Below are 18,333 nucleotides of genomic sequence, written 5' to 3'. Positions count from 1 at the left end.
ATGTGATCAGATCACATGTTGAAGTCATATTTACGCATGTGCCACACAAATCTATCTTCTTGTAGGTGAACTGTTCAAAGAATAAGGCCAACCGTACGAAAGTGAAATTCCAACAGACGACAGTATCTCGTAGCTATATTGCACACTGCGAGGCTCTTGTAATTAGTTGTTGTTTCACTCTTTTCGCTGTACCATATTATCAGATCTATATTGACTTGTTCGAAATGCAGAGGAAAGCCCGCAAGGACCAAAAAGTACCTGAACCAAATGATGTGGAAATCTTCAAGGACTGTCACACCAGCAAGAAGAAGGGCATGACTACACCAGTCAAAGCCATTGTTGTAAGTCCTTAATCCTCATGCCTTTTAACTACTACTTACTCTGACTTGTGCCTTGAATTGCATGGTTTGTAGCCAATGTCTATTACTCTTTTCAATTTTATACACAATTATCTTAGCGTATCATTGCACCTTACAAGGTTTAAAAGAGAGGAGTGATGTTCCTTTGATCTTGACCCATAATCTAGTTTCGTGCTGGACTTGCTCACACAACGTTACAATTGCCTATTTGTCTGTTCTCAATTGTTTTGTGATATGAATGATGTCATACTATGCTTACCCTATTATAAACTTCGTCTCTTTATCCTTAGCCGTCAATACAATGTGAAGAAATAGACAATACATTAGCGATGGTACATGGTCATATGTTTGGAACCTAGTTTTAATATGTACTTTGCAATAAAATACAACTAATATTTTACATGGGTTCACCAGAATAAGTTCTGTATATAGACCAAAGCTATTTTATTTGGTTTTGCTGCCTCCTTAATATCTTTTGTTCTGGTACTACTAATGTAAAATCTCAACTTTTCAGCGAGCTATGGAAAAATGGTGGAACCGCCACCTTCTGGAGGTGGCGAGGCAACTATAATCGCAATGTCAGCTCTTGCTGCAGTGGGTCAGTACCTGTCCACTAACAGTGCCAAAAGCATGTTCCTGCGTAATACTGGGTTGGTTGTTAAGGCAATATCGTCCAAACTGCCTCATGATCAAGATATGCAAGCTCAAAGCAATGTTGTATCTGCGCTCTAGACACAAGTCCATTCCCTAACAGAGACCCTTTGTGAAACAAGGAGAAACATTGCTCAATGTCGTCAAGAAATGCATGGTTTTGAAACCGGACTATCAGACATTTGCTATGTTGTTCAGGAGCCTAGGGGAAATGAAGGTGAGGGTTATGCTGCTCCATCGGACAATATAGCATGAAAACGTAACAGTCAGGTCAAATGAACTGAGCTTCTGAACTTCTGGTGGTGCATTTATCTGCTAGACTGTTAAGTTTTATGCTAACCTTCCTTTTGTTATATAGTTGTGATTTGTTTTGGTGCGATACAAAATTTATTCTTAACGTGCAGCCACCGGCTGAAGAAAACAGCAAGCCATTTTTGTATAGTGTAGGGTGTTCCCTATTTTTGCACTGGCGGCGATCTTTGATGCTGAGTGGATATAATCTGTGCAATCGCCTTAATAGTCTAGCGTTAGTTTCGGCCTTATTTATTTCCTAGTCTTCTTTTTCCCTGGTTTGCTAGTGGCCGCAACTACCATGGGCCATATACGGGTCGTAGGATACATGGGTCTCCTATGGGTCGTCGATAAATGGGCCTGTAATCGGTGGGCCTCGGGCCGTCAGATAAATGGGTCTACATGGGCCGTAATCGGGCGTAATTGGTATCGGCCCAGCACGGTAATAGGCCATTAACAGGCCGTAGGACAGGAAAGGCTTAATTCTGTCACAGGCATAATGGGTCGTTAATGGGCCAGAATATAAGACGGACAGGAAACGACGCAACGGGTTAACAAGCCAGAAACGGGCCAACTCTTGCCATGGGCCGAATTTGGCCCATTAGGGTAACAGACCAGTAACGGGCCGACTCTTGCCATGAGCCGAATTTGGCCCATTAGGGGTACAAGCCAGTAACGGGCCGACTCTTGCCATGGGCCGAATTTGGCCCATTATGGGAACAGGCCAGTAACGGGCCGTAAGTAATCGAGGGCCGAAAAGGAGCCCAAGAACGTATGGGCCGTCAATAGGCCGAAAGCTAACATGGGCTGGAAACGGCCCATGTAAATCACGGGCCGTTAACGGGTATAAAAAAAATTACTGCTCATTATGGGCTAGAGTCACCGTGGGCCTGTAAAGGGCCGAAAGATACGAAGGCCTCATATGGGCCGAAAGACGTCGTCGGCCATACATGGGCCGAAAGTGAAATGGGTTGGTGTTATATTCGACGGCCCACATGATGTTGTTGGGCCGATTTCCTTTAGGGCCTAACGGGCTGTGAGTTAATGGGCCGTAAAATGGGCTATTTGCGAAGAGACCGTTAACAGGCTTTTCATGGGCCAGCCTGTTAACTTTTTACCAAGTCAAACAGGCCAGCTTTGTAAGCTAAATGGGCCAGTGGTGGGTCGTGGCACGTGTCGACATATCATAGGCGCCTATCTGACCCACTGACAAGCTGACACATGTTTTGTCCGGCCAATAAGAATTTTACACGTGGAAATTTCCCATTGGTCGGGGCTGTTAACGGGTTATCGGATCCAAAACCCGACCCGATAGCTTAACGACGTTCCGTTACAGTGGATGCCACGTGTCGGTCACCCTTGACGAAAGTACTTCTGTGACGCGCGGTTTATCGTCATGGGAGTGGACACTTCCGTGATGATAATTTTGGTAATGTCATGGAACACTTCTACGACAGCACAGGTATGACTATCTTGATTCTGTCATAAATTTATCATGGATGTACATGCATGACAAAAAACGCGACCTACTGTGACAAACACGTATCATCACGGAAGTGTATTTTTTTTGTAGTGACATCATGTCATCTTACTTAAAGCATTACTCTGTTCTTATGAACTTAATACTCTAGATGCATGCTGGAGAGCGGTCGATGTGTGGAGTAATAGTAGTAGATGCAGAATCGTTTCGGTCTACTTGTCGCGGACGTGATGCCTATATACATGATCATACCTAGCTATTCTCATAACTATGCTCAATTCTATCAATTGCTCGACAGTAATTCGTTTACCCACCGTAATACTTATGCTCTTGAGAGAAGCCACTTGTGAAACCTATGGCCCCGGGGTCTATCTTCCATCATATTAATCTTCCAACACTTAGTTATTTCCTTTGCCGTTTATTTTACTTGCATCTTTATTTCTCTTTATCATAAAATACCAAAAATATTATCTTATCATATCTATCAGATCTCACTCTTATAAGTGACCGTGAAGGGATTGACAACCCCTTTATCGCGTTGGTTGCGAGGTTCTTATTTGTTTGTGTAGGTGCGTGGGACTTGAGCGTGATCTCCTACTAGATTGATACCTTGGTTCTCAAAAACTGAGGGAAATACTTACGCTACTTTACTGCATCATCCTTTCCTCTTCAAGGGAAAACCAACACAGTGCTCAATAGGTAGCAGTATCCACTATGTTCTGAGATTGATGTTGCTATGACTTTGCTATGCTTAATGCTTGTCACTAGGGCCCGAGTGCCATGATTTCAGATCCGAACCTATTATGCTTTCATGAATATATGTGAGTTCTTGATCCTATCTTGCAAGTCTATAGTCACCTACTATGTGTTATGACCCCGCAACCCCGAAGTGACAATAATCGGGACCACTCCCGGTGATGACCGTAGTTTGAGGAGTTCATGTATTCACTATGTGTTAATGCTTTGGTCCGGTACTCTATTAAAAGGAGGCCTTAATATCCCTTAGTTTCCAATAGGACCCCGCTGCCACGGGAGTGTAGGATAAAAGATGTCATGCAAGTTCTTTTCCATAAGCACGTATGACTATATTCGGAATACATGCCTACATTACATTGATGAATTGGAGCTAGTTCTGTGTCACCCATTTCTAACGCTGGAGCGTCGGCTCGTGCTCCTTGAGCAGACCTGGGCAAGGCAGAAGCCTGGGTCATCGCGGGGCTACCTCCGGATGAGGAGTTGGAGGAGGAGTAGAAGGATGAAGAGGTGGTGGAGGAGAAGGATGAGGAGGAGGAGGTTGAGGAGGAGGAGGATGATGAGCCGAAGGAGGAGGATGTGGGGGACTCTGGCGACACGGATCTGTAGGCAAAGCAGCAGGCCATCCTCGATCCCCTCTACTCGGAGTCGGCTGCGGAGGCCAGACGCCGTCGCCGATAGGAGATGGAGGCGCAGCAGGCCACCGAGGAGGCGGACATGCTCGCCTACATGGATGAGGTCGAGCAGGAGGAGGATGAGCCGGAGCCCTCCTACCCACCCGTTCAGCCGACGCCCGGCACCGTCATCGTGGACATCTCCGACGACGAAGAAATGCACCATCCTTTATTAGTAGGCACAAATATAGATAAAACTAAATATTTTTTGAACATAGTACAATTGCAGATCCCACATACGTGCATATACACTCGGCCCTATGAGCATCTTCGAAATACCAAGTTCGCATTACATTTTGAGATTGACGAAGTCACAACGGGCGACTCGTAGTTGATCGAAGCGTCTCCTCCCTCACACCGAACAAATATCGCCAATAAGTCTAACAAAATTTCGGAAAGGCAAATTTTAACATGCTTCCTCTTACCCCCTCTTTTTACATGTAAGACATTAAGGTAAGAGTTAATCAGACCACTAATTAATGAGATCAATGGTTCAGATCTATTATATACTCTTATCTCTCATGTGAAAAGAAGATGTAAAAAGGAGCATGTTAAAACTGCTCATAAAGAAAATGCTATGTTCGGTGTCCAGTCTAGGAATTGAAACCCCGATGGGCATTACAAAGAATCTAACCGCGTGAGCTATGATCAGCTCGTAAAAATTAAAATTAATATGTATAGATATACTCCTTTCTAGAGTAGGTAAAGTAGGTGCAAAAGTTAAGGCAATGTTTTCTTTCTTACCAAGCGGTGTATCGAATCTAGCTGACGCTCCTTTTTTTTGCATGTGAGACGTCACGATATCTCCTCTTTACTTGGACGATTCAAACTCTATAAAGTTTTCCGGTAACTTGGCAAGGGTAGCTACAACGCATTCTAGATTCTCTTGAAAGCTCCGCCCAGCTTCGTCGCGACTGCCACGGATGTCTGTCTTGCTTGTCTGCTACTACGGTCAACGTCGTAACCGCGTGTCTCCACACGAAGGCCAGTCAGATACGCCGTTTCGTCGGATAACAATACGAGTCTCAGCAACGACCACAGCCATTCAAACACGTCTCGACGGGCTCGCCATCATCGGCCATCGGCAGGTCTAACAGAAAAATCTGCCTGTACACATCGTCGGCCGTCCGCCACCTTTTTTTCAACGGGAGGGGCAGTCGGCCTGGATATTTTTATCCCGGAAAGTTGAACGGGCTGGATGGATGGATAGGAGCTGGAAAGGAACAGCGGTGGTAAATAAAAGCGGGAAAGCATTTACGCCGGCCTCTGTGCATGGCCCCCGCCGCGTCAGCGGACCCGCACCGGTTGGTTCGATCGTGGTGGTCCATCCCATATCCGATCCCCGCCCCACGACGGGGGCACGCACAGCGCTAGTACACGCGGACGCGCTTCCGGATTCAAAAATTTCGCAGCGGCCGACGCGCCGCGGGGCCGGAAGGGGATCGATCGGGCCGGCGGGGAGAGGGATTAGATAGAAGAGTAATGGGGTGGCATCCGGCCGAAATTTCACCGAGATCCGGTGGTATTTCCGGCGCCCCCTGATAGCCTGGCAAGTAAAATGCGCGACTGGCCCTCGTATTCTTCGCAATTGCGGCTGACTTCTTTCTCTCCTAAACGTTTGGAGCTTCCCGCCAAATACCACGAGTATAAAGAAAGCCCAATTTTCTCTTCGGACTGGCCCGTTTCTTAAGATTCAGCTCCGCTTCAAAAAACGCAAGTCAAATGATGTAGCTTTAAAATATGCCGCTCCACAAAAAAAGTAGAATCTAGAGTACAACTCTTTACTTTTTTTGTGAATATCTTTAGGGAGTGCTTCAAAAAAATACTAGAATTTGAAGTTTGGGGGGAATTTTCCACCACTGGCACTAATAAATGGATACCCCTTCGTTTCTCACCCCTCATCCAATCAAATAGATAATTTTCATTAAAAATTTCATTCTTAAAGTTGGAGCTAGATGGAAGCCAAACATTCTCTTTGATAGAGCTGCAACTCTAATATGAAACTGCACCAAAGTGGATTTCATGGAGTGAAAATGATTTTGATGCAGCGGAGCAGTTCCAAATAGGCCCTTTGTGTGATCGAGTATCTTTTCCCGTGGCTAAAACTTACGACTCCCTGCATTCCAACATAATGAACGTTCTAGATTTAGTTTTCGATCAAAGGGGCCACACGACCCCCATTTTCACGTTCTCGGTTTTTTCAAAGCCAACCTTGTTTGAGTTTGACTAACTCTATAGTAAAAATATGTTAAGATTGGCAATACGAATACACTCTCCGTTTATTTTTAGCCTGCATCTAAAATTTGGTCAAAATTCAACTATGCAAAGTTTGACCAAATTCATATAAAAAGATATCAACATCTACAATACTAAAGTTACATGCTATGAAAATTTATTTCATGATGCATCTAATAGTATTGATTTCGTACTGTGAATGTTGATATTCTTTCCTATAAAGTTTATGAAGTTTGACTTTAACCTAATTTTATATGCAAACTAAAACAAAACGAAGGGAGTACACATAGTATGAGAATATATTTTTACGAATAATCTCATGAGACTATTTTGGTGTTCTAATTGTTTATATGTTTTTCTATAGGTCTGGTCAAACTTACACAAATCAGAGGGAGCCCCCTTATTTTTTCTTCTCCCTTTTTTGCAAGTTGCACGGTTTTTTAGGTTTTCTTGACTTTTATTCAACCATGACAAAATGTGGCATGCAAATAAAATCAAAGGTGTTTATAAGCCACACATGGTGCCCCAACTCTAAGGTAACAAAAGACTTGGCAAGATCGTGGGCTTCCCAATTGTGCTCTCTCTTCTCATGCTGGACATGAACTTCGACAAAAAAATCATCTTCAGCTTTTCTCTTGAATAATAGCATTGCTCGTACCTCTATACTCAACTTTAATACGATTAACAATAGCCAAACAATCCGTTGTTATGCGAATTCTGCTCAAGTACAGGTCAGAAAACCAGAGAAAACTTCTCTAGCTGAAAGGTCCTGGATCATCACCGCGGAGGCTCCGAGATAACAACCCTGTTCATCCCGACATAGAACCGCCAGAGAACCCTTATCTTGATTTGTAGCAACAACAACATCAATAGTGATCTTCATACAACCATGAAACCGTGGTTTTCAGTCCCTTCTCGCATGTATTGGGCATGAGGCATTAGTATTTGCTGATGAACTCGACGCCAACCTGCGCGGAACCAGTGCAAGCCCCCAGGTAGTTTTCAATGAAGTAGAATGCGGTCAAAGGTGTCCGAAATTTTATTTTCAAGGATCTCCCTCAGGCGAGCCCTCATATAGCCCATAGGGTCACCAATACCTTGATAAATTCTTTCTCGTTCAATGTTTCCATGAGCTCCAGCAACCATAGCCTTGCCTCAGGAAAATTGCGGGCAATGTGATGTTCCACAAGCTCCTCGTACACAAGTCACCACACACTTTCGGCCATGTTACAATCAACAAGCGCATGACCCCAAGAATCTTCACCATTGTTCCATATCCGGCGGATATTGGACTCCGCCATATTATCATGGTGTTTCACAACCTCCATAGTTGCAGCAAATGTGCTTTCCCTTTGGCGCACACGTTTCTAGAAGTGCCTAATTTGCTACTATTTGTGGTTCCATATCCCACTACTTTTTTATCAATGTTCATTTAATACAACATGTCTAATCCACTCGAGCTGCTTAGCCCACATGGTAAATGATTGTGAGGAGGACTCTGATTGTCACTAGCAAGAAGAAATCAATACCTTTTGGTTGGATTCAATGCGAGAAGCTTGGCATCAGAGCAACCAAAGCTCAAATCCAACACTTCCAGTTTTACATAAAAACACATTTGTAACGCCCCGGACACACCCGCCGGTGGTCGTTACTCCTGGCGGGATCTAGACTGGCCTCACAGATCAATACTAGTCTTTTCTGCGCACTTTGTCCTCACTCATGCGCACCCGGGAGCAACTTCCCGATCGGTCACCCATCCTGACACTACTCCAAGCTGAGCACGCTTAACTTTGGAGTTCTGTCCAAATGGGCTCCCGGAAAAGAAGAAATTCCTTATTGATATGAGTAGTCTATCATCCCTAATAAGCCAGGCCATCACAACATTGATATCTTTGTTTTCCTCTCCCAATGCAATCTTCTTCCGCATAACATTCATGGACATCGCCATGTAAAATTGCTTGACAAGATACTTGCGAATGTCGGTACCTCATAATTCGCGTGGATGATGAACTTAGGGGATGCTATACCATGTTCCAACTTGCTGGGAACCCCACGTGTCGGTAGAAGTGACCCTCAATGGCGGATTTCCTCCCTTAGTGCCTTTTATTAGCATAGTTTTTAACGAGTTTCAATTGCTTCGGTTGGGCCCACGACAAGGCAAAATCGCGACGAGTGCTACAAATAGAAGAGAAGGTGGTGGTCCACGTGGCAATGGTTGCATCAAGCCATAAAGATGCGAAAGAAAAGATATAGGAATTAAATTAAATGGCCCAAGGGGTAAAGGGAAATAGAAACATTTGAAGATCACATTTCAAGGCCAAAGGTTAACTAAAAACATTAAAAGGCTTGTCAATGACGTGGTCACAAAATCATGATCAAGTTCATGCTTGTTGTAGGCTTGCATTGAATACTTGTAAGTTCCATCATCACCTATTCCATTCTGTGTGGGGAGATTAACTGAAACACATTCTATTCAAAGAAATATGTGATGACCAACATGTTATCCTCATACCCCACTTTGCATTATCAATACAAGCTCTTTGATTGTCCGCCAAGGTGCATCAACTTTCTGCGAGAAAAGGCAAGATAATCACACATGGCTAAGGGAAAACCATTTAGTATCAAGTCCATGTACAACACGTTTTGATATGTTTTCCTTCGTAAGCATACTTATCTTTCCCGCAAAAAGTCCCACTTATCTTACATGAGCCCCAGTAGGGAAAGAGAGGGGTAAGGGGAATTGACAACATCCCAAGATCTTAGTTTTTATTAAATTTACCGAAGTAATGCCAATGCAGTGATTGCCAATCATCGGTATGTTCATGCCTACTGCAATTTTGTAATGATTTTTTGTTACTAGTTCAATCATGAGTCATCCCATTAGTGGCGTGTAAGTTGCCACATTAGCCTAATATATACTCCCTCCGTCCGGGTTTATTAGGCCTAAAGACAACTTTTTTTAGACCAAGACACATAGTAATTTGCTCACATTAATTCTTTCATTCCACTCCCAATGCACTCCCTCACATGCATGCAGCCAATGAAAAAGCATGCATGAACTGTATTAATTGTCTATCATGGCACCAACAACAATGACTTTCAATGCAACCAATGAAATGGTTGCATGCATGCATCTTTCCAAAGCGAGGCCTTATAAAAAGGGACATGCTTATGATGCTAAGAGGCCTAATAAACCCGGACGGAGGGAGTAGTCCACTTTGCATTTTGAATACACACCACTCTGGGAAAGAAAGCAATATTATCAAATAAGGTCTCAAGCAGATTAATTTTGAATTCTTAATAACATAACCAATTTGATTTGATTTCTTTCCATAAACAAATCTCTACTTTCCCAACTCAAATCAAAGCAATCATGACCAGGGTCCCGTGCGTAATACGGCAGGACTCTGGGGTAAATCCGGGGAGATCCAAACCGGAGGCGCGTCGCGTTATAAGTACGGAGTGGGGGCTCCGACACGGGCCGTCTCCATCACAGATTCCGAGAGCTCCCAAGGTCGCGCCGCGGCTCCTACCCCGCCTCCCCCACCGTATCCCGCCGGTCGCTCGCCTCGCCCCGCCGCCGCCGCCGCAGGTTGACATGGGGTTCGTGTCCTTCGCCGGGAGGGTCCTCTTCGCCTCCGTCTTCCTCCTCTCCGCCTACCAGGAGTACGCGCCCTCCTCCCGCCTCCCCTCCCCTCCTCCCTCTCCGCTTACCTCCACTGCCGTTCCTATTGCTCCCCGCGGTCGATTCTAGCCTGGTTTCGTCAGATCTGTCGCCGCGCTGGCGGAATCTCGGGGGACGTGCGGGCAGGGCACGCCCTGGCCTTTGGATCTCGTGATGGATAGCGCGCTTTGCAGGGTCTCGGGTCGTGAAGCGCCTGGATCTGGCGTCACGCTTCGTTGTGGTCCATGAGAATAACAGCGCCCAAAATCGTGTTCCCGCGTGCTCTGATCTAACCTAGAGTCGCTCAATTGCGCCACTGATCTATGTATTTATGTTTGAAATTTCCGTAGATGCTTTTCTTTTCGTGCACGCTGTCTCATCTGGTGGGCATCGGACTTTGTTAGCGTGATTTATCTAGTAGCGTGGTAAATATTGTGGACCAGTCATCTTAGACAATACATCAGAATATCCCGATGTCAAATTTGGTTTTGTTTGTGTGCAGTCTCATGCCTAAATGCCTAATTACTAGCAAGACTCTGGTCATTATCCTCATGGTCGATGCGTGCTACAGTTGTTTGATTGGTGGCATCTGCATTGCTGCTTTCATGTCCGTAGTTGCCTGACGACTTGTACCATTGCATCGTGAATTATCTGGAGTCTATCCATTAAACACGGATATATACTGGATTGTTTTTGTCATAGAGTGAGCTGCAGCCCACTTTCACATCATGACATATTGACATTGATCAGGGGATTAGTGCCAGTAGGCCACCTTTTGTTTGCACCTAGTTTACTGCTGCCGATTGGCTTAATGGGAACAGGTACAAAACTTGTGGGATTATATGGAAGTTCTCTTCACTAGCTTGGATGCGATCTGATCAATTATGTATTCTGAAGCTGTTACTGACTGCATGAATTAGATTGTAGTACTATTCTACCTGTTATATGCTGATGTATTAAGTTATTTGTAAATGCATACTGATTTTTAAGTTATTTTTATTGCAGGTTCACTGAATTTGGAACTGATGGCGGGCCAGCTGCAAAGAATCTTGCGCCTAAGTTTAACAGTTTCACCAAAAATATTTCTGTACACCTCGGAGTTGTGGTGCCTCATGTAGAGGTGAAATTTACTTTATTCATGGTATACTTTAGGTGGTCTGGATTTTAACCAGTCATTAATTAGTTTGATTTGTGTGTTTAATTTATCCAGTTGAAGCATGTGGTTGCTGCTACCATTGGTCTGAAGGGTCTGGGTGGTCTCCTGTTTATCGTCAGCAGTTCATTTGGTGCTTATCTCCTGGTATGTACTGATCTGTTGTTATGCTGTATAATATTTCTTGTTGTGATCTACGCATTCACATTTATATCAGTGCACATTGCTAAAATTGATTTTCATATCTAGAGTAATGAGGGAATTTCTCTTGTGTTAGATTCAATAGTTATATAGGGCCGTGCATGCACAAACGCCCTATTTCATTTTATTCAAATATTGCCATTTATCTAATAAATATTTCCAAACCAAAAGCTACTGAATATTATCCTGCAGAAGGCTTTGTCATTTGGCTGTTCTTTAGAATTTAAGCATGAGCATATTGATTGAGACTGTACTGCTCACCTAGCTAGGGCAACTGCGTTTCTCTAGGTTCTTCTAGATCTATCAAATCTGGTCACAAAGAATTTTTTCTTCTAAATTTCATGGTATTTTGCTTTCAGGAACTGTTATACTCCCATATCATGTGTTTATATTACTAGATGTGTACATTTTATAAAATATTTTTTGTCGTCTGCACTGGTTTCCTCTAATTTTTTGCAAGTGGCTAATGTCACTGTTGTGTTTTGCCCATCTGGTACCATCCTCGCTTCTGATATAAATGTGATGCCGATTTTATCAAAACCTGCATTCTGCTTGTTAGCCCATTTAATTGTGCCTTGTGAATATTATGGTTGATAACTGCTGATTGATGTGGTCTTGGTTCTATCTGGTGCTGCTTTTGTGCACGTTTTGCTGCATGATGTCCCAAAATGAGAACACAACTTTGCTGCATGATGTCCTAATGAGAACACATTAGTTTTTAACTTATTTGTTTCTGTGGACACCGTGATATGACAAGTGTGACCAATTGAAGTTTTAGACACCTTTGACCGACCCTGTTTCCACTATGTTGATTTGTGCTGTGTTGATATGTCTCTGCTTCCTCCTTGTGCACTTATCTAATGATGAAAGGTATTTGTTCCGGCAGGCTCTCTACCTTGCTTTCATCACGCCCGTCGTCTATGACTTCTACAACTACGACATGGAGAAGGCTGAATTTGTGCAGATCTTCATGAAGTTCACACAGGTATGAAGCAAATATCCACCTGTTTTTTGCATGTCTGTTGAACAAGGAATGTCCCATTGGTAGCTAACTTCCTGTGATTCCCTTTTAACTGCAGAACCTGGCGCTGTTTGGAGCCCTTCTCTTCTTCCTGGGCATGAAGAACTCGGTCCCCAAGAGGCAGGCCAAGAAGAAGGCCCCCAAGTCCAAGACAACTTAGATAGTTGCGGAGAAGACTCTTATTTAACAAAGAAGCTACCGTACCTGGTTCTCTTATGTGTAATCGGATCCGTTTTTGAAGGGGGGTGCAGGCCTTACGAGGTGTGGGTGGCGGTTTAGGCGACTAGATTGTGTATCATTATTATTATGTGCTACTTCCGATTTGATTGTTGTAGGGCTAAAGATTGTTATCCCATTTGTTTATTTTGCAACCAATATTGTTACTGATGGAAAGGATGTTACCAAGGTCACTACTCTGCCTGGGATTTATTTTTGGTGTGGTTTCATCTTGGGCAGCTTTTCCTTCTAACCAATATGTTCCTGGGCCTTTTCTTGGGATTGAAGCCCACCATCCTTGCCCCGTCCACTATCACAGCAATCCCTGGGCGGCTGGTGGATCTTTTCCAAAATCCGCTGCCTCACGAGCCGTCAGCAAAATCAACTGGCAAAAAAAAAAACACAACATTTTATTAGAGATTGTGTGGTGGATTTTTTTGCAGCAAAAGTTGTATTGCAAATTTTTTTCTCCCCTTCGCTTTCTTTTACAACAAAGGTATTGTTGCGGAAAAACTTTGCAGATGTTGTAGAATTATTTCCTTTGTCACATGTCTGATGTTGCAAAAATCTTTCTTGCAACAGATTAAATGTTGCAAAACAAAACGCCATGGTCGTTCACCACGAGCCCGCCGGATGGTGGTGAGGGAGTAACAGTGCCGCCCACCCCCGCCATGGCGCCGCCGCCAGCGAGCGCCAGACCTCCAATCAGGTCATCTTGCCACCATCCTCCTCTCCGGCAAGGTGGACGCCATTGATTGCCGCTGAGGCACTTGCGTACAGGAGAGAGATTGGGGAAGAGATAAGACAAGGGAGAAAGACGTGTGTGATAAAAATAGAGCATTGAATTCAGTTGGCCGCCAGACCTCCTCTCCTTTTTTTTTTTGAAGTTCAGACCTCCTCTCCTTTAGTGAAGCCCACCGTCCTTGCTCCGTCCACTATCGCAGCAATGTTCGTTCACCCTAGGCTAGACTGGACTTTGCGCCGCCCGGCCGTGGAGTGGATGCGATACGTGACCAACCGTGAAATGGGGAGACGAGCTCCAACGGCGGTGGCGTACGCCGCATTCCCCAGTGTTTCACGCCAAAACACGGCGACTTTTATCTGTTTTTCCCTTTTTCTTTTGAAATTGACCGCATCTTGTTGTTGCATCGGCCTGTCACCAAAGGAGAGAAGATTCACGCATCGTCCAAAAAAGGCCGGTCAAGCCCTTGGCCCCCCTAATACAGCCAAACATCAATTTCACATCGGCTAATTGAATTCAATACTCTATTTTTATTTTTTATTTTATATACACTTCGCTTGTTTGCCACGTACGTACTATCAAAGACACACAAGGACCCATGGATGCTGTTTTCATGTCGATTCCATTATGAAAATGAAATCTCTCGACTCGAAAAGAAGAAAAATCGCATCGAATGCGCCATGGAGTCGTCGTCTTCCGCCAGAGCCTCCGCCCAACTGAACCAAATGCTCTATCAAAGACACACAAAAACCCATGGATGCTGTTTTTATGTCGATTTCATCATGGAAATGAAATCTCTCAACTCGTCCAACTCAAAATAAAATGCGCCATGGAGTCGTCGTCTTCCGCCAGAGCCTCTGTCCAAACTGAACAAGTCCCTGTCACCTTGCTTCCATGGCTACATCACCCGTCCTTATTGTTTATAAATACTCGCGCAAAAATGTTTTATTTATGGACTTTAGAAAATCTGCCTGCGCGTGGAGCTACACCACCCTCCACGCCGGATTAGTTTAGGCCTGGCCGCGGCGGAGAGCGACGTGATTGCGTCGTGTCCCACGACCGCCGGGCACGGTGGCCTCCCCCCTGTCCCTCCTTACCCCCGTGGATCTCCGTCGTCGAGCTCGAGCTACATGCCAATCGTGACCGCCACATGTGCGATCCGTGGATCGTTCTAGATTCCAGTGTTGCGTGCTTGCACGGACAGTGACACGGAACCTAAAATGGCTACTACCTCACTAGCTAGCTAGCTAGGTACGTGATGAGGAGAGTGACCCAACACTCAAACCGATTGACCGGCGGCTCCATCGATGGATCGTTAGGGCACGCACTTGCACTTTACGTCTTGTGGAATTTGAATACCAGGCCGCTCAGCACATTTTGCTTTGCTCAAACATATGCAATATGTCGTAATATTAGGGTGGGCCTAAGGCCCATCTAACAATTTTTGAAAATCTCTAAAGGCCCAGTGGGTTTAGTTGGCTCTAGATGTTGTGAGAAGTTTAGTTTCATCCCGAAAGTTGGAGAGGGGTTGGACCTCATTATAAGGGTCTCTTCCACATTCTATTAGAGCTTCAGAATAGAAAAGGCCCTCGCGCACTCCTCCTCTGCCGCCCGCCTCGACGCGGAAATGAGGCAAGTCGAGGTCACACATACGCGCTTATTTTTGCTCGCCGTCGTTCCTTTGCTGCTGCCGCCGCCGGTGACTCCACCCCGTCCGTCGCGTACACGGTCGACGGGAGAACAGATCTCTGAAACCTTGCCTCTCCGGATCCTGTACGGGAGAGGGGCGATTAGGTTTTTGAGAAGCGACTATGCGACTGCTCGCCTTTGTTCGTCTACTTCCTCTACGTCCGCGTCATCTTCATCATCACCATGTCCCAGTCCGACGCCGATCGTCTCGCCACTGAGAAGCTCGAGGTTGATAAGAAGGCCGCCGAGGATGCTGCTGCCGCCACCGCTGCCGCGACTTCTGCCTGGCCTACTGGAGGGTATAACTCGCTTATCCCGCTCCTATTGTTTTTTGTTTTACCTATGCTAGCGTTATACGTAGATCTGTCTGCAACTAGCGTAGTATGTGCTTGCATGATTGAATATCAGTATGTGATTGTTTTTGTCAATGTCATGCTAGTGACTTATTCTTGGATTAAATTAATATTTTTTTGCCTATTTACTCAACACAATAATGGTTTGTATCTCCTTGACACCACATTGTGAGTAAGTAAAGATATCCTTTTCGACAAAGGGTGAGTTATATTGACTCAAAATTAAGCATCAAGTGAATACATACACAGTAAGCACACACTGATTTCTACATAGTTAGGATGCACAAAGTCAATACTAATACAGACACACAAAAGCACGGACAAAAAGCGAAGTCATATATAAGACCAGAACTATGGCTAAGCCAAGGAAAAAAGAAAAAGAAAACGAACCGACCAAGTCCGCGATCGACAAACTACAACTATGATCATGTTTGTACCAATCATCTCATGACACAACAAGGACAACGAGGTTTTTCAACAACAAAGCCTTCAAGAAGGCAACGACGCTCAAGCGCCGCCGTCACTGGATCAACCACCAAAGGTCAGATTCTAGGTTTTCAGCCTGAAGAACTTGCCCGAGCATATCCGAGCAATGCATTCGACAAGGTAACGACACAAAAACATCGTCATTGCCTGTATAACTAACTCGGGTCAGACCTAGGTTTTTACCACGGAGCTCGTCGAAGTTAATCATGTGTTGTCGCCATCACTTTTCCGCGATCCCAGCAACTGCATATGCTGGGCCAGAAGACCGACCGCCGCTGTTGCACAACCATACACTCTGCGTCAAGTCATCCTTCGTAAATTGCATCTTGATGCAGAAGGCAATCACTGGATATGGCCTCACGAATACCTTTCGGGGCCACCGCACTCCACAATGAGGCCGTCCGCAGGTCGAAGTGGTCACCACAGGACTAACACCAGTGGTGGAACACACCACCGCCGACTTTCACGTCGCCGGAGAGAGCCCTGCGTATGCCCATCCATATGAACCGGGCCAACAGGCGGCAAATCCTATTTGTTTGGGGTGTCATGCTATATATCCCGGCTAAGATCCGGGGATGTAATTTTCCTTTTTGTTTATCTTAATCTCGCCGAGTCCTTTGTGAATAACTTTGCTGCTTTGTCAAAAATTCATAAAAAAGTTCAGCCTGGCATTCTACCCGCCGTTGTACTCTCTGTCTCCTTTGAAAAAAGCTAGTACATCTTACCATATAAATATGTTGGTTCGGAGTCACGTCGTCATGTATATAGATAGTTGATGGCAAGCGGAGGTTTGACCGGTCCTGAGAGTGTGTCCAAAACGAATACTATGGCTACCACAACAAGCTGGATCCACGTCAATGCTGCGTCGTGTCATGTTAAAGTATATGCACAATCACACCGACAAAGCTAAATATTTTGCTACTAGTTAATTAGGACAGTGACCCTTCTCTTCAAGACCTGAAACGTTCAAATCTGTTTCAAGCACGAGCGATCGATCCGAGGACGACGGATCGAGGCGTTCCATTTTAGGCAGTGTGCATGAGCTTGTCCTGCGCTGGTACAAGCGTAGAGGAGACTGCAGGTGCTAAGAAAGATCAACTAGAGTTTTCAAGGCTGGACTGAACACTACGGACTCGATTGCCTGACGGAGAACATTGGATACGACAGAGGAGAGGCAGTCCATGACAAAGAATGAAACAAACATATGCTACCGTGGGCTTCCCTTTCTCATCTTTTCGCGGCGACGCAAACGGCACGCAGAAACGACGTACGTGGTCACGCAAGTCCTTGAAGACCAAAATTTTGTCCGGCCCGTCCATCCACTGCACCACGAAGGGACGGAACTGGCATAAATTAGACCTCACTTACGTACCATTAACGTGTATCTTGCCTTCACTCGTCAAGACAGACAGCCTGTGCTCCATAATCTAGCTAGCATAGCAGACCATGCCGATCTGTACACTCGAGAGATTCACGAACTGAAGAGGAACAACGACCAAGCACCACTACAGTACTTTAACCACTACTAGAAAAAGGGCTATAGATAGAATTGACACTAATAACACATCAGGGGAGTAGTGCGTCACTATTATATACTAATAACGCATCAGTTGGTGATGCGCTATTAGTGTGGAAGACACTAATGGCGCACCAGAAAACAGGTGCGCCACTAGTGATAATTTTTTTTTACATACATACTAATAGCGCATTCTATGTCTGGTGCGTCAACTAGTAATGGCGCACCAGACAAGGAGTGCGCCAGTACTGAATTTTTTTTATTCTTTTTTTTGCAAAACTACTAATGGTGCATTGCTTCACCGTGTGTCATTAGTAGTTTAAACTACTAATGACGCACCATGTAAAAGTGCGCCATTAGTATATATTTTGATATCATGAATATTTTTAAATTTCATGGGCACTTTTTGATATCATGAATATTTTTAAATTTCATGGGCATTTTTTGAATTCATGAATATTTTTTCAAATTTAATGATATTTTTTCATATTCAACATGATAAAATATTGAATATTCATGAGGACACTCGATCTCGAGTCCCACTCCATCTCGATCTCGATCCCACCCGCGCCTCCTCTCCCCTCTTCATTTTTTAAAAAATAATAATAAAAAAGTGTAGACTACAATTGTTGTTAAACAACAATTATTACTATTTTTATAAAAAAATATTACTGTTTCATATTCATATTCATTTTCTAAAAAATTATTACATGCAACAAAAAAAATTACTTATGGCGCACCTTTGGCTGGTGCGCCATTAGTAAGATTTCCCCTAGCTAATTCCCTCCCTCTCGCCAGATCCCCTTCATCCCTCTCCCTCGCCCCCCTAGCTAATTCCCCCCGCTGCCC

The 18,333-nt window shown here is 44.5% G+C and overlaps 1 protein-coding gene across 1 annotated transcript; it reads left to right on the top strand.

The window, feature by feature from the left end:
- The first annotated feature begins 9,854 nt into the window (after window positions 1-9,854).
- On the top strand, window positions 9,855-12,892 carry LOC123088155 (uncharacterized). The gene is made up of 5 exons (XM_044510328.1): window positions 9,855-10,109; window positions 11,113-11,227; window positions 11,318-11,407; window positions 12,348-12,446; window positions 12,541-12,892. Exons 1-5 carry the CDS (start codon window positions 10,042-10,044, stop codon window positions 12,640-12,642), a joined length of 474 nt encoding a protein of 157 aa, XP_044366263.1. The 5' UTR covers window positions 9,855-10,041; the 3' UTR covers window positions 12,643-12,892.
- The last annotated feature ends 5,441 nt before the right edge of the window (window positions 12,893-18,333 follow it).

The sequence above is a fragment of the Triticum aestivum genome, chromosome 4A (assembly GCF_018294505.1).
Source record: "Triticum aestivum cultivar Chinese Spring chromosome 4A, IWGSC CS RefSeq v2.1, whole genome shotgun sequence".
Classification (NCBI taxonomy): Eukaryota; Viridiplantae; Streptophyta; class Magnoliopsida; order Poales; family Poaceae; genus Triticum; species Triticum aestivum.
This window is presented reverse-complemented; position numbering and strand designations above follow the sequence as displayed.